Genomic DNA, 27,397 nt, shown 5'->3' on the forward strand with positions numbered 1-27,397 from the left:
TACCACATACACAAAAAAGCCAGAAATGTTACTGTGGCTCGGGGACAGTGCCCAGGCCCCTGAGTTCAAGCCCCCGGAATGGAAAAAAATAATAATAATAAAATAAATATTTGTAAGTTATATTAATAACCTATACATTTCTCCACATGTAAACAACTCCATTGCATTAGAACACTGCATCTTATTTCACTTTGCTTCCATTCTTTGTGACAGAGAGGAAATGAGGGACCTGAACTTACCAGGAAATGTTCTGGTAGCACCTCCAATCCCTTAGATCTCAACTCTTTTCCTAGAGATAAGAAACATGATTAGTTTTCACTGCAGCTGTGGGAAACCACTCAAGTTTCTCTGCTTGAGCCAGCTGTGCTCTGAGGCTGCCAACTGAAGAAAAGGCCCTTATGCTGGGTGCTGCTCTTCCTCTTCCTCTTCCTCCTCCTCCTCCTAACTCGAACAATGCATTCCACCTCACAGTTCTTTGACCTTTAGCAGGGCCACTTCCTGGCCTGTCTCCTCACCAATAACTTGGGATGCATCATGTAACTCCCCACCCCAACCATGGTACATCTAAGGACCGATACACAGATAGTGAATGCCTCCTGTGCATATGCCCAGTATGTCCCGATGGGTTGATGACTGAAGGAAGCTGCGGAAGCGAGGGAAGGAGGGAGAGAGGGCGCAATACAGAGGTTATACTAACCAAACCCAAAGGGATCTACAATAAATAGATGCCTCTGTCAGTTCCCTTGCTCTTGAGAGGCTGACTGCAGGTAGAGCTTGGAAGCTCCATTCTGAGGGTCCCAGAGTGGACTGAGGGCTTTGCTAAAGCACTAATGTGAATGGGAAAAGAAGATTTAAAACAAATCTACATTGGCTACATAAGGAAAACTGCAACAATCAGGCAGACCCGGTCCTTCCTAATGGGCTCCCTGACTCAACAGCTTCCCCGATATATTCGTAGGAAGCTAATACAAAAAGAGGTTGCCAGGGGCTGGGAGTTGGGCCTAGTGGTAGAGTGCTTGTCTAACATGCACGAAGACCGGGGTTCGATTCCTCGGTACCACATACGTAGCAAAAAGCCAGAAGTGGTGCTGTGCCTCAAGTGGTAGAGCCCTCGCCTTGAGAAAATCAAGGGACAGTGCTCAGGCCCTGAGCCCAAGCCCAGGACTGGCAAAAAAAAAAAAAAAAAAAAAAAAAAAAAAAAAAGAGGTTGCCAGTTGAGCAAAAAAAAGTGTAACCAAAAACGTGAGTTTTTTGTTTTGCTGTAGTACTAGAAAGTGAAGCAGGGCCTTACCAACATTAGACGTGAACACTACCACCAAGCTATGCACTCAACCCCTGCTAAGGCTCTTTTAAAATAATCATACCTCAGCCTGGTGGTGGCTCACGCCTGGAATCCTAGCTACTGAGGAGGCTGAGATCTGAGGATCAAGGTTCAAAACCGGACACAAAAGGACCTGAGACTCTTATGTCCAATTAACCTCTAGAAAAAGGGGAAGTGGTACCTGGCTCAAGGGTAGGGTGGTAGCCTTGAGCTGAAGAGCTCAGGGACAGCATCCAGGCTGAGTTCAAGCCCCACGAACCACAAAATAAATAAATAAATAAATAAAATAATTGTACCTCTTCTGAACACTTTCTGTAGATTTAAGGCTTTTTTCCTTTTCTCTTCTAATTCTACTTGCAGTTTTATTTCCACAACCTAAACACAAAGAAATAAGTAAGTAAGCAAGTTATTAAGCATGTAGTCCTACAAGTTCGGTCTATAAAACATTAAAACTCATGTAGTAAGCCCAGTGTGGTGGCTCACGCCTGTAATTAACCTCTAGAAAATGGGAAGTGGGGCTTGGCTCAAGGGTAGGGCGGTAGCTTTGAGCTGAGAAACTAAGGAGACAATGCGCAGGCCCAGGGGTAGGGTGGTAGTCTTGAGCTGGGGAGCACGGGGACAGTGTCCTCCTCCCTCCCCCAGCTTCAAAGTTCAAGCCCACCAAAACAAAAACAAAACAAAAAAACCCTCATATAGTATAAAAAATGCTATTATCCAACATCAATTCACATAAATTCAAAAATAAAATTTTAGTTCAATGTTTCTCCTTTTTTTTTTTTCTGGTGCCAATCCTGGGGCTTGAATTCAGAGCCTGGGTGCTGCCCACAATGGCTTATGCTTGTAATCCTAGCAACTCAAGAGGTTGAGATCTGAGGATCATTACCCAACGCCAGCTCAGGCAGGAGAAAGTCCAGGAGACTCTCATTTCCAATTAACAAGCAGAAACATGGAAGAAAAGCTGTGGCTCAAGTAGTAGAGCAAAAATGCTCAGGGACAGTGCCCAGGCCCTGAATTCAAACATACAGAAAAAAAAAAAAAGGTTAGGATGAGCTCATTTTTGCCTTTGTGTTTCTTTCTGCCTAGAAAAAACACAGGTCCAGTTGCAACTGTAGCTTTGAGTTGAGAAAGCTGTGGCAAGCCCTCTACAGGTAATTCTTGGCTTTGAAAGCAGTTTTCCTCAAGATGACTGCTTGCTAGCGCATACACATTCTTGCTTTCTTATTAACAAAAAAATTCTTAGCTAGCGGTAGCTCATGCCTATAATCCTAGCTACTCAGGAGGCTGAAATCTGAGGATCCAGGTTCAAAGCCAGCCCAGGGGAAAAAAGGACCTGAGACTCTTTTATCTTCAATTAACTTCTAGAAAATGGGAAGTGGGGCTTAGCTCAAGGGTAGGTTGGTAGCCTAGAGCTGAAGGGCTCAGGGACAATGCCCAGGCCTAGGGGTAGGGTAGCAGCTGAGATAGCCTTGAGCTGAAGAGCTTAAGGATAGTGCCTAGGCCGAATTCAAGCCCCTCCTGGACTCACCAACAAAAAATTAAAACAATAATAATCTTGCCGGGCGTGGGGGCTTATGCCTGTAATCCTAGCCACTCAGGAAGCTGAGATCTGAGAATCTCAGTTCAAAGCAAGCCCAGACATTAAAGTCCATGAGACTCTTATCTCCAATTAACCTGTAGATAACTGGAAGTGGTTCTGTGACTCAAGGGGTAGGTAGGGCAGTAGCCTTGAGCTGAAGAGCTCAGGAACAGTGCCCAGCCCAGAGTCCAAGCCCCACAACGGACGACTACGACTACAACAACAACAACAACAACAACAACAACAAATCATCATCACCATCATCATCATCATCTTACTACCAAATAGAATTCGGGCAGGATATAGTTACATACAAAAAAATAAGTGGCTGGGCTGGGAGTTTAGCCTAGTGGTAGAGTGCTTGCCTAGCATATGCGCATGAAGACCGGGGTTTGATTACTCAGTACCACATATATAGAAAAAAGCCAGAAATTGTGCTGTGGCTCAAGTGGCAAAGCTCTAGCCTTGAGAAAACCCAAGGACAGCGCCCAGGCCCTGAGTTCAAGGCACAGGATTGGTAAAAATAGAAAAAAAGGATGGTGGTGGCAGGGCGTGCGCCTGACTCCGGGGAAGTCCCTGGTGTGCGTCCCAGGCACAGCTGCTCCATTTCGAGGCAAGACCCAGGCCAGGCAGGGTCAGCGGCCGGGGCTTCCTCTCCCCCACTTCCTCCCCGGGCAGGTGACCAGTGCTGCGCTGGTGGAGCGGAGGCTCACATTCAAGATGACCAACAAAGAACCTCTTCTTAAAAAGGTTTGTCTGGGTGAAACAGACTTCAAAGTTACGGCATGAGACGAGTTAATCCTGAAATGGAAACAGTATGAAGCGCATGTCCAAGCTCTGAAGGGCAAGCACACAGATCTCAACTCAAATGATGTAACTGGCTTTTAAGGGAGTCTGAAGAAAAACTAAAGCAGCAACAGCAGGAATCTGCACGAAGAGAAAACATCCTTGTAATGCGACTGGCAACCAAGGAACAAGAGAAGCAAGAGTGTACTACTCAAATCCAGTTCCTCAAGCCAGTCCAGCAGCCAAGGGTTGCCCGACTGAGATCTACAATGGTAGACCCAGCCATCAACTTGCTTTTCCTCAAAATGAAAGGTGAACTGGAACAGACTAAAGACCAGCTGGAACAAGCCCCAAATGAACCGAGTGCCTGGAAGTAAACAAAGTCACTCCCCAGCAAGACTTCCCTGACAGTCCCACTGCGAGAACGCTGCCGTGGGCCAGCCAGGTGCTCCTTTCCACACCAAGACTCAGACTTTTTGAACAAAAAAAAAGCCACATTCTTAGACTGTCCAGCTTGTCATGGCTAATGAACCTTGTGTTTCAGCTTTTCTCTCTTCCCCTTCCCCTTGCTTCAGAGGCCTGATTTGCCATCGGACTAGTCTGATGAGGCCACCTCCGAAAAATGCCCCTTCTAGAACGTGTAGACACTTGAGAAATGTTTCTGTTTGAAGAAAATAGAGGGAGAAAAAGAAGTCTTAAGTCTGTGGCACACTGTGTCTTCAGACAATTTGGAGGATTGAAATCCTGAATTGAACATGTAAAATTCCTGTAAAATGTAAAAACTGGAATATTCATCACTCCTTAACCTTGAACAGTGACTTAGAGACACTGTATATCAGTTTTACTGATAAGACTGTGGACTTCATGATTGTTGTTGAACTATGGGTTAAAACTAAAATTAGGTGAAGTTTGCTTTTAAAGGATTCACTTGCTAAGAACCAACTTGGAACAGCCATGAGAGAATCAAATAATAGATGTCAGTACAAGTAGCGCATATTAATTTATTAGCTTAGGATTCTGAATTCCTCAATGGAGCCTTAAATCAATGTGGTTTCAATCAATGGTTTGTTCACTTAATGGTTTCAAAAACTGTAGATAATCTCAACTGAGGAACGTACAAACAAGGTGGTACCAAACTTGAGCTTTAAACTGTCTGAAACATATTCATTTCACGACTAGATTGTATGGCTGAGATGAGATTCACTGCATTATTTTTTTCAGTGGTGAACTTAAACCCTCATCCCATCCAACAGGCACATGTTAAAAGAGCATTGTTGTTGATGTTAATGGGGGAATGTGTTCCTCCATTGTACTTGGGTCTTTTGTATTGCACTCTTGATATTAAATTAAATGTGCCTTCAAAGAAAAAGAAAAAGAAAAAATGGAGAAGCCAGGTACTAGTGGCTCACACCTGTACTCCTGGTTACTTAGGAAGTGCCTGGCTCATCCTAACCTTAATATGGATCAAACAAGCAACAGGCAAACAGGCAGGAGGTCTCATACCTCAAATGTCTTAAGGACAGTGCCTCTCTTGCTATCAAGGTTCTGTCCTGAGACAGAGTCCCAGCTAAGACCCACTTTGATTTTTATTATCCTACTGAAATTTCACAATTTACCTGTTCAATATTTGACCAAAAGTATTCTATTTCTCGGGCAGTTGAGGCAGCAATACGTCTTAATCTGTTCTGCTCTTCTTTCTTCCCTCTTTCCTCACGAAGCTTCTTTTCCTCATGATGACGTGCTACGGTTCTAACAAGCTAGTAAAGGAAAGTTCAAGAATTTTAGATTGTACCCTATGCCCTTCCAGGAGAGAAAGGATATATAAAATTTTCAGGCAGTCTAAAGTCACATGTAAGGCAAGTGTAATTCTAATTCCAGGACTTGGAAGACTGAGACAGGAGTATCACAAGTTGCAGGCCAGGTAGAGCTACATATAAAGACTCTTATCAAACAATGAAGTAAGCACAGATAACTGAGTATTAGATATACCCTCCTGCACTCTTTGGGTTTACTAGGAAAAATGGTAGTACAAAAACTATTATCATTTTGGCCTTATGTTTCTAGAAAGCAATATTCTACTAATTATATACATTTTTCTCACATATGCATGATACTGCATTACAATTTTTTTTTTCAATTTCATATATAATCTTACTTAACACACACAGTTCAGCATCACGCTCAATAGGTCAGAGTACTCCATTGCATAAAGCAGCAAAACTTACTAAGTTTATAGGGGTGAAAATTGTTAGACTGTGGTGTTTACATTTTTTGTGTGCTGGTGGTGGGACTCGCGGCCTATGCGGTATCCCTGAGCTTTTCTGTGCTCAAAGCCAGCGCTCTTGGGCCACAGATCTAGTTCCAACTCTTTCATGCTTAATTGGAGGTAAGAGTTATATCTACTTTCCTGCCCAGGTTGTCTTCAAACCTTGATCCTCAGATCTCAGCCTTGCAAGTAGCTGGGACTACAGACATAAGCCACCCATGCCTCCTGGCAGGACATGCACTTAAAAAAAAAAACCAAAAACAAAAACAAAACAAAAAAACCTCTTATTTGTTTACATACTATCTCAGCTCCCTTCCACACAATAGAAAGTCTGTTTTCCCAAACATGATGAATGAAAAGTTTTTACAGACGTGGTCTGGGAGGCCTGCCCACCCATCACAGCACTTTAAATCCTACCACTAGTGGACATGGCCTAGTGCTGATGTGACAAATCTACCTTCTTAGCAGCAGCCAGTTTCCACCTCCGCTCCTGAGCGAAGTCTGTGGCCATCCACTGCATCTCCTCTAGCAGGTAGTCCCAGTGAGACTTAGGGCGTGGGGCCTCCTGCAATTTTGGTAGTCGCCGTAGGGACCACAATCCTTCTTTCCTTAAATCTGCTATTCGTTGATGGATCTGGTTTTCCTGTAAGAAACATAGCACAGGGGTGGGATGAGAGTCAGCATAGTGTGTTTCTATAATTAACCCAACTATTTTGTGTGTGCGTCTGTGCGTCTGTGTGTGTGTGTGTGTGTGTGTGTGTGTGTGTGTGTGTGTGTGTGTGTGTGTGTGTGTGTGTGTGTGTGCCAATTAGGGTTTGAACTCAGGGCCTATTACTTTTGCTAGACATTTTCTCTTAAGGCTGGCACTCTATCACTTAAGCTACATCTCTGATCCCAGCTTTTTGCTGGTTAATTGGACATAAGTTTAACAAACTTTGGATCCTCATATCTCAGCCTCCTCAGTAACTAGGATTACAAGTGTGACCCACCAATGACAGATTTTGAAACCCTATGGTGTGAAAAGCTCAGTTAGAAAGGTATTAAAAGGAACCTGGGTGGACTGGGAATTTGGCCTAGTGGTAGAGTGCTTACCTAGCATGCATGAAAACCCAGGTTTGATTCCTGGGGTACCACATACATAGAAAAAGCTGAAAGTGGCACTGTGGCTCAAGTAGTAGGGCACTAGTCTTGAGCAAAAAGTGTCCAAGGACAGTGCCCTCAGGCCCTGAGTTCAAGCCCCAGGATTAGCAAAACAAAACAAAAAAATGCTGCAGGCTAGGCGTGGTGGTGGTAGTGGCTCATGCCTGTAATCCTAGCTATTCAGAAGGTTGAGATCTGAGGATCAAGGTTCAAAGCCAGCCAGGGCACAAAAAGACCTGACAGTCTTATCTCTAATTAACCTCTAGAAAAGGGGAAGTGGGGCTGTGGCTCAAAGGGTAGTGCCATAGCCTTGGGCTGAAGAGCTCAGGGACAATGTCCAGGCCCAGGGGTAGGGCAGTAGCCTAGAGCTGAAGAGCTCAGGGACAGGGTCTGGGCCAAGTTCAAGCCCCATGACCCCCACCCCCCAAAAAAGCTGGAATTTTGTGGAAAAATAGTTGGAAAAAGGCCTTGACTATGTACTGACCAACAATATGCTATACACTGGCCAATAAGCTAGTGAGAAACACATGTGCATTTGATTTTCACAAAAACCTTTCAAATTTCTGATGAAGGTGAGCAAAACAGATCCGCAACCTCACCCATGGCTGTTGGAAATTAGCTCATGAGGGTCAATTCTGTCAGGAGAAAAGACTCCTCACAGGAGCCTGCTTCTATCAAAAAAGGTATATGGTTTAAGGCATGCTTTCTAAAGAGCATAAACCACATTGTTCTTACAAACAGGTGTTCAATTTTAAATTAGCACATACCAAAATTTTTAAAACCAAAAGCTGGGTCCCAGTGGCTATCAGCTGCTCAGGAGGGTAAGATCTGGAAGACCAGAATTTGTGGCCGACCAATAAAGCAAAGTCTGTGAGATTCCATTTCCAAAATAACAAACAACGGGCGAGGAGTTTGGCCTAGTGGTAGAGTACTTGCCTAGCATGCATGAAACCCTAGATTCCATTCTTGGATACCACATACACAGAAAAAGGCCAGAAGTGGTGCTGTGGCTCAAGGGGTAGAACGCTAGCCTTGAGAAAGCTCAATGACAGTGCCCAAGCCTTTAGTTCAAGCCCCAGGACTGGCCAAAAAAAAAAAGCAAACAAAAGTCAGGCTGGAGGTGTGGCTTCCTTAATAGAATGACAGCTGAGCAAACAAGCTGAGTAAGCACAAGACTGAGTTTAAATCCCGGTATTGTCCAGAAAAAAAGGTCTATCACAAACCAGATTATAGCACTTGTGGTCACAGCTTTTCTCTAGACAAGACAAAAGGGTCCCCTGAACTCAGGAACTGAAAACCAGTCTGAGTAACAAAGCCAACAGCAAACTGACAACAAAAATCTGGAATTCATTTTACACTTGCCTAGGCACACTTACCAATGTTATCTGCTCTGCCAGCTTATCCTGAGAACTGTCCTGGGATGAGGCAGCATTCTGAGCAGGGCTTTGTGGCTTTGGGGGGGCCGGCACTGCAGCCCCTGGAGAACGAGAAGTAGCAGGAGACAGTGCCTTGCTAGTGGCTGAGGAGGGTCTGCTCACTGGTGAAGACCGTGCGGGTGAAGGCCCTGGGCCTGAGCCACTCACAGGTGCAAGAGATGAGGAGGAAGAACCAGGCAGAGACCGCTGGCAGGACTGGACAGAGTCTACTGGGAGCCTGGTCGATGTCACTGTCTAGTATATAGAAGACAAGGGAAACAGAATCAAAACAAAGCTTCATGACATCCACAGGACCCAAATACCAGAGCCTTTAGATGACAGCAGCCAACACACTCCGTACATTCCTCTTCACAGCAGCACATGTTCACAAAGTCCCATCACAACCACAACTAAGAAACAAACCAGAGGGTATCTCCCAATAGTATCTTGTCTTACTTCCAGAAACCCCAGAAGGCTCAATGCAATGTACAAATGGCTCATGACTAATCCTAGCTACTCGGGAAGCTAAGATGTAAAGATTACCCAGGCAGGAAAGTCCATAGACTCTTAACTCCAATCAACCATCAAAAAGCCAGAAGTGAAGCTATGGTTTAAGTGGGAAAGTGCTAGCTTTAAACTTTTATAAAAGGTAAGGGATAGCATCCAGGCCCTAAGTTCAAGTCCCAGGACCTGCACACCTACACAACCACACGCATACACAAGCATACAAAGGAATCTTTAAAATGAAAAGATTATTTCATTTAATAAATAACATAATCAATAATAAATAACAAGGGTTTTCAGAAAATTCTGAGAGAACAAGAGGATCAAGGTATATTTTTGAAAACTATTTCTCCCGCTCCCCTGCTCTCAAGTCAGTTGGTGCCCAGTCTTCAGTATCTAGCTGGTCTTTAGGACCTCTAGCCAGTTCACTACAAATATGCCTAAGACACATGAACAAAATGATAACTGGGAGAACAGGGGCATTTTAAACACTCAGACAGATGTGTGTTAGGGCCAGAAGAGTAACTCTTTGCACCATATTGCGCAGTCTATGGCATCAGTCTATGGCATCAAAAACAGGATAGGGAGCCCCCCCCCCTCCCATGGAGAAGGTGCAGCAGATGTTTACAAGTATGACTTTGCCCTTGGACAGAGGTGGGCTCAGTAACATGCACCTCAGGCCTGTCCCATCACCTCTGAGACCGGCAAACTACTCAGCGACTACTGAGAATATGGCCCTTCACAGAATCTGTGGTCAACAAGTGGGTGCTCCTGTACCAACAGCAACAGTAATAACAGCTTCAATTACTTTAAATGGCTGTAATTCAGTCAAAAAAAAAACCCAAAAAACTACGTCCTAACGTGTGCACCCAAGGTGGCTCACACCTGTAATCCTAGGTATTAAGGAGGCTGGGCGGGCAGTCTGGGCAAGAAAGTCAATGAGAATCTTATTTCCAATAAACCACCAAAATGCCAGAAGTGGAGCGATGGCTCCAGTGGTAGAATGCAAAAGCTCAAGGACAGTACCTAAAGCCTGAGTTCAAGCCTCAGAACTGGAAAAAAGCAAATTATGTTTCAATTACTGAATGAACCACCTATTCTCATAGGCCAATGAGGTTCTCTGAAGAATGTACAGTTAGTGTAGCAGGCCAACTGCCAAATACACAGACTACAAGTCACCTGTGCCCACCGCTTTCCACTGCTTGCATAATGTATTACTTGTCATCACACAGCAAATGCCCATAATACCTGTGTCTGAGCTGAAAGCTGCGAGGCCTGCATCTGCGCCTTCCCAGGCGTCGGACCATGGAGGGCTGGCTGTGGAGACTGTAGAGGAGGAACAGGGAGCTGGCTGGCTGCAGGAACAGAGATAGGGACATTCGGCTGCTGAGTCTTCACGGGAATTTGGAATTGAGTCTGAGCCTCCATCACCTGCGACTGCTGTGAAAACTGCAGGGTGGAAGAGAGGGCTGCAGCAGGAACACTAGCTGGGGGCAGCCTCGCAGGCAGTTGTGGTGGCGGAGTGTGCAAGCTGGCTGCATTCTGCACAGGAGGCCCAGTGGAGGGGTCGTACTGCTGCTGGCTCTGCTTCTGCCCAGTGTGCTGCACAGCCTGAGGGGTTGGGGGCATCCCTCCTAGAAAACAAGGAAGAACACAGAACACTGACTTCAGAGCACAGCAGCTTCCGCCAGGTAAATTCCAAGGGCAACTCACCACCATACTCCCATCATGGAAGTTAGCGTTCTATCAGATCTAAGGTCAGGACGAGCACACAAAGAAGGAAGGACATGAGTGCAGTCTTTACAGGTTAGCGCCAAGCAAAATAAGCCTCAACTAACCAACCACAGGGCACCCCTACAACAGCAGCAATTAAAATCACAGCTAAAACTGCTAGAAAGCACAATGACAAGGCAAAGTGTGGCTCCCATTAGAATGGCAAGAACATGTCCCCAGAGGCTTTTTCATCCTGTACTGACTAGGGCTTAGAGAAATGTCCCCATGTAAGAAACTCATATTCAATATAATATCTTTACTGCACAGCTTTGGGCTCAGCTGGTCACAAAGTTTCCATGCACTCCTCTGCTATGAGCTGAAAGCACTGGCTCTGACACTGGGCTTACCTTGGACAGTTGGCATTAACTGCTGCAGAGGGACTCCTGCATTCGCCCCTGGGTGCTGGAAAACTACCCCTGGATGACCCACTTCAAGTCGAGGCCTCTTAGACTGCTCTAGAATAATTTTCAAGAAAGGTGCCATTTCACGTAAAAATAAAATCATGCAAGTATAGAAAAACATGTGCAAGTATGCATAATTTAGAACAGGGAAGCCTTTATATGCCATAAAGAATAAGGGAATTATCTTCACTAAAATGTTGATGATATAAGAAAAAGCATCATAAAAAGGCAAAGAACAGCAACAACTGAGAAAAACTGCAACACATGACAGACACAGGCTGATTTATTCAACATTCTGAAATAGTTACAGATAATATGAAAAGTCTCAACAATCAGGAGGAAAAAGGCACAGAATATGAGCAGTTGCTGTGAACAGAGTCACAAACGGTTAACAATTCAGGGTACTCTGTACCCTTACTTAAAATCAGAGATGACTAAATCAAAACAAAAGATACAATTTTCACTTTGGATCACTAAAGAGTAAAGATTTTATTGAACAAAACAAAATGTTTCAAATGTAAGCCAACCAAGGTTAAACTCGGTGGCACATGCCTGGTCCCAGCTAGGCAGGAGGTGAAGACAGCAGCACTGTAGCCAGACAAGGAAAAGTCAGCCCAAGAACCTATGTGAAAAGCAAACTAAAAGCAAAAGGATTGAAAGCATGGCTCAGGTGGTAGAGCATTTGCTAAAAAGTATGAGACCCTGAGTTCAACCCACCGTGCCAACAAAAAAGAAGTGGAAATGTCTGATGGAAGCAAAAGTGCCCTGTCCCTTTGAAGAGCAGCGGAGGGAAGAAGACTACCACCTCACTGCTGCACACCCTCTTGGACCTGGCAGCTCATTTCCAGGCCTCCCTTTAGATAATGCTGACACACATGTGGAGAAAACATTTGAGATTAGATATCCAAAACTCTATTGACACCTCACAGTGACAGCTATGCAATATTTGCAATAACAAGCAAACACTGGTACGGTCTGACTGCTAAAGAAGGACTCAGCCACCCTCTGGAATACTCAGAAAGGTAGCCATGAAGGTTCATTTTTTTTGTTGTTTTGTTTTGTTTGTGCTGGTACTTGGGCTTGAATTCAGGGCCTTGTACTCTTGCTTAGTGTTTTCTGCTCAAGGCTCTATCACTTGAGCCATACTTCCACTTCTGGCTTTTTGCTGGTTAACTGGAGAGAAGAATCTCATGGATTTGTCTGCCCAGGCTGGCTTCAAATCTCAATCCTCAAATCTCAGACTCCTGAGTAGATAGGATTATAGGAGCAAGCCACCAGCACCTGGAAATATTTTTTGACTTTTTTTTAAATATAGTTTTAACTTTTAAAAAATGCATCACATTTGAACGTTTTCAGATCGACACATACTTAACATTTGTGTAGGGATGCCTTAGAGAATCCACAAAGCATAGATAGCAGTCCCTGCCGTGCGGGAAGAGAAGCTGATCACAAGCCAGGGACGGCTTTAAGTTACCTCCTGAACTGCCTCCCGTCTCCCATATAGAAAAATGTGTCATCACATTTATAATTTAAAGAAAATCCAGTTTTGTTTTGTTTTTTTAAAGCCAAAGACTTCAAAAAGTAGATAAATAATCCTAACATGTAATCACAACATAAAGATGGTCCATGGAAAATCAATGGAATATAACTCATCAAATGAAAATTTTCTGACTTTAATACACAAAAACATTCACATATTCTGTCTTAAAATCACCAAAAGAAATTTAGAAATTAAGCTTTTAGAAATACATGACCACTCCATCACCATTACTATGTTGGGCACATCACCCTGTGCCCAGGACATACCTGTGGGTGGTATGGCCTGCTGTCTCTTGAATGGGTCGGCCTCCAGTGCACTGCCTGCCCCAGCCACCAGGCTCCCAGCGAGAGCTTGCGGCTGAAAAACAACAAGAAGTAATGAGACTGTGGCCATTTGTGGCACTGTAAGAATGAATATAAAGTAAACCTATCATTAATTCCTTTTTTATAAGAGAAATATTACCTACACAATGTCTTTGAATATGCACTGTAATATACAATTATTTATAATAAATATCTCTACATACAACAAATACTTTAATGTTGCTACTTACCTCTGGAGAAGAGACTAGTAAAAGATGTTATTTGGGTTTTTAATGGAATTGCAAATCATTACCTTTAAATACTGAATGACAAAGAAAGGGTTAAACTGGGAAACTTTAAGGTTTTTGTGTTTTTTTTTGATACTGAATCACAATGCCAATAAAACTTCATACCAAAAAAAGCTCAGTAATGGGGCCGGGAGTTTGGCCTAGTGGTAGAGGGCTTGCCTAGCATGCACGAAGACCCGGGTTTGATTCCTCGGTACCACATACATAGAAAAAAGCTGGAAATGGAGCTGAGGCTCAAGTGGTAGAGTGCTGAGCCTTGAGAAAGTCCAAGGATAGGGCTCAGGCCCTGAGCTCAAGCCCAGGACTGGCCAAAAAAAAAAAGCTCAGTAATGAAAGTTTGCCTTCCTACTGGGAAATGACACTAAAATCCCAATTAACTGCAATCCAACATGGCTCTTTAATATGGTACTTTGAGTAATGTCCCCTTGATATACATATTGTGCTATCAAATGTGTTATGTAACTTTAAATGGACCAGAAGAAACCAATCTGAACAAGCTACATGCTACATGCATGCCTCTAACTACTGTATGTGATGAAACTGTGGAGAAACAATCAGACGGTGAGCAGGAGGAATGACTAAGTATACCACTGGATATTTAGGCAGTGAAACCGTCTGTCATCACGATCTTAGATATACTGACATTATACATTTATCTAAACTCGAAGCTCACCTAAAATGAACCCCAGTATGCACTTGTGAAACCATGGAATGTTAGGCGGGTAGAGTTGATAAACTCTTGGCGGGTGTGGTAAAATAGCTGATGCTATGTAAGTGTAGAGGGTGTGGGAAGTCTCCCTACTTTCCTCTCAGTTCTCCATTAAACAACAACTGGGAAAAAGAGCTCACTTAAAAAAAAGTTACTTTCAAAGGCAGCAGATTCTGCATCTTGGTGAACACTCAGGCCCTCAGCTGAGCAGGAGCCCTACTCTCCTGAAACACAAGGTATCACACTGCTCAGGAGTCTCTAAAGGGTCTGGTCCACCCACTCCCCTCAGTGGGGTACCTTAGATGCCTAAACAAGTAACAACCCAAGGTTAATGAACCAACTGCCCTGGCCTGTGGTCACTGCCAGCCCCTTCAGAGCATGTATGTATTCCTAAGTGACACTGCACAGCCAGCTGGGTAGTACTCAGTTCACATTTAATCAAGATGGGAGGAGGAAAGATGAGAATAGGGAACAGAAAAATAAAGGAAATAAATAAATAACAATGATTTTAAAAGGCCAGGCACTGGTGGCTCACACCTATAATCCTAGCTTGAGCTCTAAGGATGGCAGATGGAAGCCAGCTGAAGCACAAAAGTCCCTGTCACACCACAAAGAGAAAAAACAAAAACAAAAGAAGCTATGACTCAAGACAGAGCACCAGTCTTGAGCAAAAAAGCTAAGGTAACCACTCAGACTCCAGAGCTCAAGCTCTAGCACACATGCATGCACATGCGTATTTGAGCACACAGTCTGAAATAAACATCCACTCAGTGGCATATGCTCAATGGCAGCACAAGAATGTGGAAGAACCTAGGAACCAAATTCTGCCTCCAAGTCTCAATCATGAATCCAGCTCCTGCAGCAGCTGCAGTGTCATCTAAGAACTAGTGCTTTCATAGTTTCCAGAAGCTGCCAAAGCAACCTGGGAATGAAAGGTCTTTTCAACAAACATAACATTAGACAACACATGAAAAATACTAAAAACTGGGCTTCTTTAAATCCAAAAACTATGGTTCCTTCTACGAGGGCTAGAACATGCAGGCTGCCCCCGTGACCTGCTCTACAGACAGCACAACAATTCCCTGGTACACCATCTGCAGCAGACATGTGTTCTTGGTTTCCAGAACCAAATCTAGATAGCTTTCTCTTCTTTTGTGGTAAGAAATGTATTATTAGGTCCTGTGCAAGTGGCTCTTGCCACAAGTTGGTCATGGGACTTGAACTCTGGGCCTGGGTACTGTCCCTGAGCTCTTCAGCTCGAGGCTACTGCCCTAACCCCTTGAGCCACAGCACCACTCCGGTTTTCTGGTGGTTAATTGGAAATAAGAGTCTAATGAGGGCCAGGAGTTTGGCCTAGTGGTTAAAGTGCTTGCCTAGCATGCACTAAGACCTGGGTTCAATTCCTCGGTACCACATACATAGAAAAAAGCCGGAAGTGGTGCTGAGGCTCAAGTGGTAGAGCTCTAGCCTTGAGAAAGTCCAAGGACAGTGCTCAGGCCCTGAGCTTAAGCCTAGGACTGGCAAAAAAAAAAAAAAAAAGAATCTAATGAACTTTAGTGCCCAGGCTGGCTTTGAACCATGATCCTCAGATCTCAGTCTCCAGAGTAGCTAGGATTATAGGTATGAGCCACCAGCATCTGGCTCACTAGCAATTCTTCCTATTCAAGAGTCCAGGATCTGAGGATCAAGGTTTGAAGCCAGCCACGGCGGAAAAATCCATGAAACTCTTCAATTAGCCAGCAAAAAAGTCAGAAGTGCCAAGCATGATTAAAGAAAAAAACAAACCTGGGGACCCAGGAGTTTGGCCTAGTGGTAGAGTGCTTGCCTAGCATGCAAAGACCTGGGTTCAATTCCTCAGTACCACATACAGAGTAAAATGCTGGAAGTGGTGCTGAGGCTCAAGTGGTAGAACTCTAGCCTTGAGAAAGTCCAAGGACAGTGCTCAGGCGCTGAGCTCAAGCCCAGGACTGGCCAAAAAAAAAAACCCTGGGGGGCCAGAGTTTGGCCTAGTGGTAGAGTGCTTGCCTAACATCCATGATTCAATGGTACCACATACATAGAAAAAGGCTGAAATAGTGCTGTGGCTCAAATGGTAGAGCTCTAGCCTTGAGAAAAGTCCAAGGACAGTGCTCAGGCCCTGAGTTCAAGCCCCACAACTGGCAAAAAAAAAAAAATGGGGGGGGGCAGTTGGCCTAGTGATAGAGTGCCTAGCATACAGGAAAACCTGGGTTTGATTCCTCAGTACCACTTAGAAAAAGGTAGAAGTGGTGCTGTGGTTCAAGTGGAAGAACTCTAGCCTTGAGACAGCCCAAGGACAGTTCCAGAAGAAAGGAGGGAAGGAGGGAAGGAAGACGGGAGGAAGGGAGGAAGGGAGGGAAAGAGGGAAAGAGGGAGAGGGAAGGAGGGAGGGAGGGAGGAATTGGACAATGGTGGCACATGCCTGTAATCCTGAGTAGCTACTCAGAAGGCTTAGATTTAAGAATCATGGTTTGAAACCAGCCTGTGCAGGAAAAGTCCTAAGACTCTTATCCTCAATAAACTTCCAAAAAGCCAGAAGTGGAATTGTGACCCAAGTGATAAAGAGTGAGTCTTGAGCACAAAAAAAAAAACAAAAAACCTAAAGGACAATGTCCAGAACCAGCACAAAAGACAGATGGAGACAGAGACCCCACTATGGCAGGTGTTGTGGTCTGACTATTGGTACTGTCAGGGCAGATGAGCAGGGTGGGCATTTGGGCCTGAGGAAATTCCTGGTGTAGACAGATTCTATTTATCCTATCGCCTATTTATCATCTAAGTCTTCCACTTGATTCCTGGTAATGTCTATAGTACAAGAAGCTGACTGAAATATGGCTCATGTAATCATAGCTACTCAGGAGACTGACATCTGAGGACCACAGTTCAAAGCTAGACTAGGCAGGAAAATTCATGACACTCTTATTCCCAATTAACCATCAAAAACTAGTTACCCAAAAGTGGAACTATAGTTCACATGGTAGAGCACTAGTCTTATGCACAGAGCTCAGGGACAGAACCCATGACCTAAGTTCAAGCCCTAGAACGCACACGCACGCACGCACACGTAAGACACACTGGTAGCTCATGCCGCTAATCCTAGCTACTCAGGAGACAGATCTGAGGAAAGCCTCAGAGACTCTTATATGCAATTAACTACTAAAAAGCTTGAAACAAAGCACAATTAGTACACTGCTAGCCTTGAGTGAAAAAGCTCAAGGACAGCACTTAAATCCTAAATTGAAGCCCCAGTATGAGCACACATACACAAAATGAGTCAGCTGAACACCAATGGCTCACATCTATAATCCTAACAATTTTTCAGGTAGGGGCACACATTTTTTGAATAGACCTTTTATTTTGGTCAGTGTGGGACTTAAACTCTGGGTCTGGGCGCTGTCCCTGAGCTCTTCAGCTCAAGGCTACCATCCTACCCCTTCAACCACAGGGCTACTTCCAGTTTTCTGGTGGTTAAGAGGAGATAAGAGTCCCAAGAACTTTTTAGTGCCAGGGCTGGCTTTGCACCAAGATCCTCAGATCTCAGCCTCTAGCTAGGATTACACACGTGAGCCACAGCACCTGGTGTGGGGGTTCTCAAGTGGGGAATCAGCTTAGACTACACAATAGGATTCTGTCAAAGAAAGAAAAGAAAAAAAGGAGGGAAGAAAGGTGGAGAATTTTAAACGTTTTGAGTCATAAAGTAACATAGACATGTCACAACTATACTAGAGCAACATGGACCTATTACAAGCACACTATCCTTATAGATAACCAAAACGTGGATGTGAACGAGAGCCCCACGAGACGGAGCCCCGGGGAGGAAGTAGACAGCAGCTGCCTAGCAGCGAGCACAAGGATCTCTCAGAGTGGCAAAAGTGGACAACACTCCACCAAGTGGGTTCCGGGGCAGTTGTCAAAACTTGACTCGTTACAATACAAGACCAGTACAGGCCCAGTTTATAAACTACACCTCAATTTAAGGCAATTCACCACTTTTAGGGACAAAGACAAATGAAAATGGTACTAACAGACACAGCTGAGGGCTGGGTGTTAGGTCTGCTCAGGAGAACCGCAAACTCCCCACTTCCTCTTTGTGGAAGACAGCGCTTACTTAGCCTTACTAGAAACCACTTGTCTGAGACCAGTAATCATCTGACTGTCAATCACCTGACTGAGTCAACCAAGATCCAAGGCTTTGAGGTCACTTCCTCATCTGCTGAGGTTACTTCCTGAAGTGCCCTGACCCGCCTCCCGTGGACAGGGAGAGGTTCCCCAGGCTTTGAGATCACTTCCACATGGCTGTGGTCTAAGTCTCATCTTTCCCTACATAATCCTACTCTGCCATAAGCCCCTCCCCTTTTCCTCTTCTCTACTCTCTCCACACTCCTCATTTCCTGGGGGCAGGCAGTTTGCTCTGCCCACAATAAACTCTTTTCTGCCTGAATCCTGTGGAGGTCTTCTTTGCCTGAAGCTTATGCCTGGTGCTGAAACCCAGGACAGGATAGTGTCAGGAGTTTCTGGGTCCCAAGCCTCTCTCTGAGGGTCAATCTGCTGCCTGGGTATCCTTCATTGGACCCCAACTGTGGAAAGCCGACTGAGCCCCACCTCGTACTTCTGGCCGTTACCGCTGCTGGGTATGCATCCACCCCACTGTCCCCTTTCTGCATCTGGTGAGTGACTTTCATCTATAGGACCTCTGTTCCTCTGCTGTCTTTTTCAACATGGTGTCATACCAGAGTGCCACTATGCCTCCTTGGTTGATTACTTCCCGCCTGATGACATCTGAATACGGAATCTCTCACTCTAAAAAAAGTCACCCTCCCTCCTTAACCCCTTTACACTCAGACTCTCCCCTCTATATCCTTCCTCTTTTCTTTCTCCAGTCCTGGGGATTGAACTCAGGGCCTGGGCACTGTCCCTAAGCTTCTTTTGCTGAAGGCTAGAACTTTACTATTGGAGCCACAGTACCACTTCTGGCCTTTTCTATGTATGTGGTACTGAGGAATCAAATCCAGGGCTTCATGCTTGCTAGGCAAGCACTCTACCACTGCACCACACTCCCAGCCCCTCCTTTTGTTTCTTATTCCAGTAGGGTCCCATCAATCTCTCCCTTGGAAGGTCTCCTTTGCTTTCTATTCTTCTGCTCAAGCCAAAAGGCCTTACAGGCTAGAACCTCAGTCGCAGTGGCCCAACCTTTTGGTTTGTGCCCTCAGGAGTGTGATGCATGCTGAGCCCCTGGGATTTCCCCCCCCCCCCCCCCCCCCCCGTTCCTCCCACAGGCTAGCCATTCTGAGCTTGAAAACATATCTAAAATCAAAAGAAACTTAACTGCTTAGAAATTTGGCCTTAGTGACAATTGGATACTTGCAATCTCTGACCTTCAATAGCTTTTTTTTGCGGGGGGGGGGGGGGCAAGTCCTGTCTTTGGGCATTCTCAAGGCCTTCAACTCTAGAAAGGTAACTTTCCTTTTTTGTAGCAGCTCCATCTGTCCTTCAAGAGCACCCACTCTTGCTAGTGTGCCCCTTCTTTTCTTGTTTCTTTGTTGCTTGCCTGCCTGCTTTCTTACTTACTAAATAAAGATCCAGCAAATTTTCTTACCGTTTTTACCTGTCCAGAAACTTGCTTTCTCCAGCTGTAGTGAGTCTCACTTGCTCCTCATCCTGCCACAGAAGCTTACTCCTCACTGATCAATTCATATGCTAATGTACCTTGCTAAAAAAGCCTCAAGCTTTGAACACTGAGATCCACCCATCTCGAGTGCTTTGCTAGCAAAGATGTCTACACATAATTTGTTCATCTTTTTTTTTTTTAATTCTGCTTGTTGTTGGCAAAAGTTTTTTGTGTCTTGAATTTAGTCCTATATTTTGTTTGGTTTTTACCTGTTTTTCTAGCATTGACCACCTGGTTCTACCATGCAATGGCCAAAAATGTCTTTTGGCACTGGAATTCCAGAAAACCAATAGCCAATTTTCTTTTTTTAAACCTAAGCACACCTTGAATCTTTTGCACAAGTATATGTGTGAACATGTTCAAAATAACTTCCTTTTGTGGACTGGGGGAAGTAAAGGGGGACAAAAACATGAGAAGAGGTATCAAGGTTTGAGAAGTAATGCAACGACTACCAGACGGATGTAACTGTAACCCTTCTATACATTATCCCGACGATAAAATATAATTTTAAAAAAACTTCCTTTTAATACATAAAAATTTTTATCAGGGAGGGGAGTTTAGCCTACTGGTAGAGCGCTTGCCTGGCATGCACGAAGAACCAGCTTTGATTCCTCAGTACCAGATACATAGAAAAAAAGCTGGGCTGGATCCAGTGGCTCTCACGCCTGTAATCCTAGCTACTCAGGAAGCTGAGATCTGAGGATCATGGTTCAAAGCCAGTCAAGGCACTAAAGTCCAAGAGACCTTTATCTCCAATTAACCACTAGAAAAAAGGGAATGGGCGCTGTGGCTCAAGGGGTAGGGCGTTAGCCATGAGTTGGAAGAGCTCAGGGCCCAGAGTTCTAGCCCTATAACAAACACACACACACAAAAGAAAAAAGCCAGAAGTGATGCTATGGCTCATCTGGTACAACTCTAACCTTGAGAAAGCCCAAGGATAGTGCTCAGGCCCTGATACCCCAGGACAGGCAAAATAAAAAATAAATCGTCATAGTGTGAGAAAAAGTCTTTTATATCAAACTAAAATGCTTCCATCTTGCATATTCATATTTTGAGTATTTTCTCCTAAAACTACTTGCTATTTTTGTTTTTTGTCAGCCCTGAGACTTGAAGACAGGGCCTAGATGCTTTCCCGAGCTTCTTTTGCTCAAGGTTAGCACTGTGCCATTTGAGCCACACTGCCATTTCCTCCTTTTGTTTATGTGATACAGAGGAATCAAAGCCTAGGTTTCAAACACAGTAGACAAGCATTCTAGCACTAAGCCACATTTCTAGTGCAATTATTTGGTTGTTTTGGGGGTTTTTTGTTGTTTTTTTTTTTTTTTTTTTTTTACCAGTCCTGGGCTTGAGCTCAGGGCCTGAGCACTGTCCTTGGACTTTCTCAAGGCTAGAGCTCTACCACTTGAGCCTCAGCACCACTTCTGGCTTTTAGTTTTCTATGTATGTGGTACCGAGGAATCGAACCTGAGTCTTATGCATGCTAGGCAAGCACTCTACCACTAGGCCAAACTCCCGGCCCAATTTGGTTTTTTACTTCAACTGTAACTAGTATCAGTGCTGCTTATGACCAGCAGCCAAGGTTAAATTCCAACTTATAAGAAGGTAATTTAAATACCACTACAATGAAGATAAGATTTGGGTGTTACCAAATGTTTCAAAGGATCTTTCTGTAGCATTAAAGAAGAACTTTAGTTCAAAACTTTTCTAAGGGTTAAATGCAAGTTAAAGCTAAGGGAGCATAAAAGGAAAAAGGAAAAAAGGTTTTGGAAAGGGAATTAAAAATGACTTCCTTTGGAAACTAAAGAATTTAGGCAAGCCAGGCAAAGTGGCTCCCACCTATCAATCCTAGCTACTCAGAAGGCTGAGATCTGAGGACTGCAGTTCAAAACCAGCCCGAGTACAAAAGACCAGGAGACTCTTATCTCTAATTACTAGAAAATGGGAAGTGGGGCTGTGGGGGGCCACCCGGCAGGGGTAGGGTGGTAGCATCGAGCTGAATCGCTGAGGGACAGCAAGCAGGCCCAGAGTTCTGGCTCCATGACCCACAAAAATAAATATTTTAAGCAATAAGAATTGTCTTAGGGGAGCCAGGTGTGGTGGCTCATGCCTGTAATCCTAGTTAATCAGGGGGCTGAGATTTGAAGATTTTGGTTCAAAGCCAGCCTGGGCACTTAAGTCTGTGAGACTCTTATCTCCAATTAACCACCAGTGAGCCAGAAGTGGTGTTGTGGTTCATGGGATAGGGTGGTAGCCTTGAGCTGAAGAGCTCAGGGACAACATCCAGATCCAGATTTCAAGCCCTAAGACTGACCAAAAAAAAAAAAGGATACTCGGTCACATACAAAAGAAAAGAGTTTTAATGTTAATAATCTGACAGGCTGCCTTGCTGACAGAGTAGCGGGCCAGGGCTATAAGCACAGTTTTATAGGGCTGGGTTCATGTGGAACATGGGAGCAGGAGCTAGTGTTGTGGAAGGGGTTAACATGTACAGTTGTAGCTGTACTAACAAGGGAGAGGGAAATTACATTGTGGGGACTGCCATTTGAGACTGCAGCTACCTATGTCACCTAATTTCAGGAAAAGGCAATTTTGTTTTTGCTGAGGGTTCAAGATAGCAGACTGGGTAAGAAGGTGGAGGTAGAAATGCTAACAGTAGTTGGGCATGGTGGCTCACATTTGTAATCCTAGCTACTCAGGAGGTTGAGATCTGAGGATCAAGGTTCAAAGCCAGCTTGAGTACAAAAGGACCTGAAACTCTTATCTCCAATTAACCTCTAGAAAAATCGGGAAGTGGGACTTGGCTCAAGGGTAGGGCGGTAGCCTTGAGAAGAAGAACTCAGGGACAGGGCCAGGCCCAGAGTTCCAAGCCCCACAACTGCCCCCAAAAATAAAAAAAATGTCTCACAGGGATTTTCTGCCTGAGCTAACTTGGAATCAAGATCCTCAGATCAAATGAGCCTTTGCCCCTTTTATTTCTAATTAAAGCAACAAGATCAGTCTTGTATCCATACTTGGGAAACAGAAAAATAGCATGCAAATTAAAAGGTGTTCATTTCAGACCATGACATGAACAAATACTTGAGTGGACTTTGGTAGTCTTAGTTTCCCCTTTCTCCACTTTGAAACTTTTTTTTTTTTTTTTTTTGCCAGTCCTGGGGTTTGGACTCAGCCTGGGCATTGGCCTTGGGCTTTCTCAAGGCTAGAGCTCTACCACTTGAGCCACAGCATCATTTCGAGCCTTTTCTATATATGTGGTACTAAGGAATTGAACTGGGTCTTTGTGCATGCCAGGCAAGCACTCTTACTAGGCCCAACTCCAGGCTCCTAATTTTTTTTTTTTTGGGGGGGGGGGTCAGTGCTACGGCTTGAACGTTGGTTGAATGGCTGGACGTTGGTACCAGGGAATCAATCCCAGGGCTTTGTGCATGCTGGACAAGCACTCTACCACTAAGCCACGATCCCAACCCCTAAATGGATAGGAATTTGTAACGAGTCTTAGACTGAGACAATTTGCCTTGGCATAGTCTGTCTATAGTCCACGTACAGGAACTGTTCCAGGTCCCCCACTGGGCCCTTAATGCAGCCCAGGTTCTGCTGGCTCATCTAACCAGTCCACCATGCTCTCCCCTATCCAGTCTGAAGTAGCTAGGGACAGCTGTCAACTCCAGGACCACCTAGAACCCAGGAGACAGGACTATCCAAGGTATCCAGTTTTTAATTTTCTGCCATAAGCCCTTCCTTCTGTCAGTTGTGTGCCTGCTAATGTTTTTTCTTGTTGCTCAGTCTCTGCCTCTCAAGACTTGTTTCAGATTTCATCCAAAGACACATACATACTTGTTCACCACCAAGGAAACATACCGCTGCCTTCTCCCAGCCTGGATGACATCTCTGCCCTTTCACCCCTAAAACTGATGCCCCCTGCCAGCAGGAAGTAGCCAGAGAAAGTTGGTGCTCCTTCTCTTTCTTCTTTCTCTTCAGGCCTCCATCTCCTACAAGCCAGCAGTTTGCAATCCCCCCTTTCTGCCAGAACCATATGGCAGTCTCCTTTCACTAAATCTTACACTGGGGTCCTGGTTCAAGTGGTAGAGTATTTGTCTACAAAGCATAAGGCCCTGAGTTCAAAACTCTAGTACTACCACCCTCCAACAAAGCAGCCAAGATGAGTAAGTAAATAAATAAAGGAATTTCCTCAGGGCTTTGTCCCCTTCTTCACCCACGTCCTGGTGAGAAATAAATCTTCCCCCTACGAAACAGAAGCAACACGCTCCCGTTCTTATAAGGGAATACCACACTGAAGTCCTGAGCAGTACAGCAAAGCATGAAGAAATAAAAGGGTCAGGCACCATGGCTCTCACAGCTATGACCCTAGCTTTCAGGAAAGCAGAGGTAGGTAAGATCCTGGTTCAAGGCCTACCTGAACAAATGGTAGACAGATTCCCAAGTCAACCAATAAAAGACAAGGTACAGGGGTGTGTGCCTATTACTCCAGCTATGTATAGGAAGCATTAATGGCAGTACAGTCCTAGCCAGAACAGGCTTAAATGCAATAACCTTTAGAAAAAGGAAAAAAAAAGTGAAAACAGCTGGGGAAGTGATTCTTGGCTGTGAAATAAGTTTTATACAGGTTTAAGAATATAGGCTCAAAAAAAAAGAAAGAAAAAGAATATAGGTTCAGACCGGGAGTTTGGCCTAGTGGTTAAAGTGCCTGCCTAGCATTCATGAAGACCCGGGTTCGATTCCTCGGTACCACATACATAGAAAAAAGCCGGAAGTGGTGCTGAGGCTCAAGTGGTAGAGCTCTGGCCTTGAGAAAGTCCAAGGACAGTGCTCAGGCCCTGAGCTCAAGCCCAGGACTGGCAAAAAAAAAAAAAAAAAAAAAAAGAAAAAAAGAATATAGGTTCATGGGCTGGGAGTTTGGCCTAGCTAAAAATAATTTGTAAATGTAAAACAAACAAATAATTGGTAAAGTTAGACTTCATCAAAAACTAAAACAAGCCAGGCATAATGGCTCAAACCTATAATCCTAGCGACTCAGGAGGCTGAGCTCAGAAGATTGTGGTTCAAAACCAGCCCAGGCACTAAAGTCTGTGAGGCTCATTACTAACTAACCACTAGAAAACTGGAAGTCGTACTGTGGCTCCATGGATAGGGTGATAGCCTCGAGCTGAAGAGCTCAGGGACAACACCCAGGCCCACTTCAAGCCCCACCACCAGGGGAAGAAAAAAAAAAAAAAGCAAGCTGGGGGCCAGGGGTTCACACCTGTAACCCTAGCTACTCAGGAGGCTGATATTCGAGTATCATAGTTCAAATCTAGCCAAGGCAGGAAAGTCCACAAGATTTTTTTTTTTTTGCCAGTTCTGAGCCTTGAACTCAGGGCCTGGGCACTGTCCTGGGACACTCTTTGCTCAAGGCTTGCACCCTGCCATTTGAGCCACAGTGCCACTTCTGGCTTTTTCTGTGTATTTGGTTCCTGGGAATCAAACCTAGAGGGCTTCATGCATGCTAGAGGAGCACTCTATCACTAGGCCAAACTCCCTGCCCCTAATCCACGAGATTTTTATCTCCAGGAGATTCTTTTTTTTTTGCCAGTCCTGGGCTTGAGCTCAGGGCCTAAGCACTGTCCTTGGACTTTCTCAAGGCTAAAGCTCTACCACTTGAGCCTGAGCACCACTTCTGGCTTTTTTCTATGTATGTGGTACCGAGGAATCGAACCCGGGTCTTCATGCATGCTAGGCAAGCACTTTAACCACTAGGCCAAACTCCCGGCCCCCTCCAGGAGATTCTTATTTCCAATTAACTATCAAAAGACCAGAAGTAGTACTGTGGCACTAGTGGTAGAGTGCTAGCCTTGGGTAGAAGAGCTCAGGGATAGCACCCAGGCCTAGAGTTCAAGACCCACAACTGACCAAAAAAAAAAAAAAAGCTAAGTAAAATTTACAACAAGTTTGGAGCTGGGAATGTGAGTTCAAGCCCCAAGACTGGCAAAAATAAACAACAATTATAGCAAGTTTATTCAGGTATCCTTCAAAGAGTTAAAAGGATCAACTTGGTACGTTCATATAAAGGAATGCCACTCTAACAAGAACCAATTGGTAAATGAATTATGACAAGCGTTCAGTTGGACAGCAAAGTCCATTGCATACGATTCCATCTATAGCTCATCGGGAGGAGGCAGGATCTTGTCCTGGAGAACACAGGCCAGGGAGAAGGAGGTCTCACCACACAGGGGGCAGGGTTAGCATAATCAGTTCTGCTTCTTGACCATGGTAGAGCTACATAACTGCACATATGGGTCCAAACTCATAGAAACTAGAAGTATAAACCAAACAGTGAATCTAACAGTTTAGCACAGAATAATTAGGTAGGTAGGTAGGTGGATGTGTACCCACTTTGGTATATTAACAGAATAACTGATTCAAACACAACTCATCAGCTGATCCTAGAATTAGTAAGTAAATATTTAATGAGACACAAAATATTTACATAATCTCCAAGTACCTTCCCCAAGTGACTCATATGCTGGTAGAGACAACCATAATTAAAGCAGGGCAGATTAAAGAAGGGCAGAGGGACTGAGTAATTAAGCACTGGGAGACACGGGGGGGGGGGGGGGGGGGGCGGCAGCGCGGGGGAAGGAGAGAGGTGGCGGGGACAAAGGACATCTTCAGGACAAGAGACAAAATCTCTGGCCCAGCACCAAAGAGCACTGGACTACCTAAGTTTCTTGATTTTGGTCATTGTACTGTGGCTAGGTAAAATAACACCCTTATCTACTAGTGTTGAACTCTTAAGGCTAAAGAACTGTAATATGATGTTATATACTATTTTACATGAAAGAATGAAAGTTATACAAATGAGACAAAAAGTTAAAAGCTGATGAATTTAGGAAAAGGAATGAGAAGAAGGTGTTTCATGTGGTTACTATAGGTTTTATGTGCATAAAATTACATCAAACAAAAATTACAAACAATATCAAAGATGAGGATGCTTTCAGAACCCAACACAATCTACTTCAAAGCTCCTAGAATTTGGCATGTGCTTTAAAATCTTGGCATTTTCATTTCCTTCACTTAGAAGCCTGAAGTCCTGAAGATCTCATACTTCCTCCAGCTAAAAAAACATCAAATTATCATCTGCTTAAGCCCTTTTCTTTTTTCCTTGTTCTGTTTTACACTGTTCTCAAAATACAAGTAAAAGACACAAGGGGGGAACGAACATTAAAATACAACACAAAGATCCCTGAGCATACAATGAAGAGGACCTTAAATATCAGACGACATGCACACTAAAAGCTACCACCACACTGCAGGTACACACACACACACACAATGCAGTAATAAAGTCTGTGCTGTCATTTACTCATGCAATTTAATTTCATAACTGTATATGCAGGAAGACTTTTTACTTTTTAAAAACAAGGAATGGGCTCTGGAAAAAAAAATGCTGAAGAGCGAATAGTAAATTGAAGATTAAAATATTTGGATGAAGGAACGTTTGGGATGAGACTACAATTTAGAACCATCAAAAAGTACCTGAAATGGTTGCTGCTGAGATGAAAAAGCAGCAGAAACATTTGGCGGAAGCTGGGTTGCTATAGCAACGGGAGTCCCAGTCTGCCCATCCTTGCCTGTCACAACCTTTACCTGAGAGAAATATTTTGAGAAAAAAA

General features: G+C 44.3%; 1 protein-coding gene and 1 pseudogene across 13 annotated transcripts in view; one reads left to right on the forward strand and one right to left on the reverse strand.

Moving 5' to 3' along the window:
* The window catches only part of Ep400 (E1A binding protein p400), a 95,902-nt gene that overhangs the window by 60,987 nt on the left and 7,518 nt on the right, over positions 1-27,397 (reverse strand). For 8 of the 13 annotated variants that reach the window (XM_090320373.1, XM_090320383.1, XM_090320382.1 and 5 more), the window contains 9 exons: positions 27,261-27,371; positions 12,989-13,079; positions 11,129-11,236; positions 10,257-10,642; positions 8,466-8,759; positions 6,407-6,592; positions 5,300-5,440; positions 1,618-1,696; positions 240-289 (listed from right to left, as the gene is read on the reverse strand). In XM_090320373.1, coding sequence (XP_090176499.1) covers positions 240-289; positions 1,618-1,696; positions 5,300-5,440; positions 6,407-6,592; positions 8,466-8,759; positions 10,257-10,642; positions 11,129-11,236; positions 12,989-13,079; positions 27,261-27,371 — 1,446 coding nt within the window. The remainder of the gene's footprint in view (positions 1-239; positions 290-1,617; positions 1,697-5,299; positions 5,441-6,406; positions 6,593-8,465; positions 8,760-10,256; positions 10,643-11,128; positions 11,237-12,988; positions 13,080-27,260; positions 27,372-27,397) is intronic. The other 5 variants (XM_090320384.1, XM_090320381.1, XM_090320380.1 and 2 more) reach the window with 3 other exon arrangements.
* On the forward strand, positions 3,618-4,411 carry LOC150044913 (pre-mRNA-splicing regulator WTAP-like; annotated as a pseudogene).

This window comes from Megascapheus bottae, chromosome 28, assembly GCF_031878675.1.
Source record: "Megascapheus bottae isolate mThoBot1 chromosome 28, mThoBot2.hap1, whole genome shotgun sequence".
NCBI classification, from domain to species: domain Eukaryota; kingdom Metazoa; phylum Chordata; class Mammalia; order Rodentia; family Geomyidae; genus Megascapheus; species Megascapheus bottae.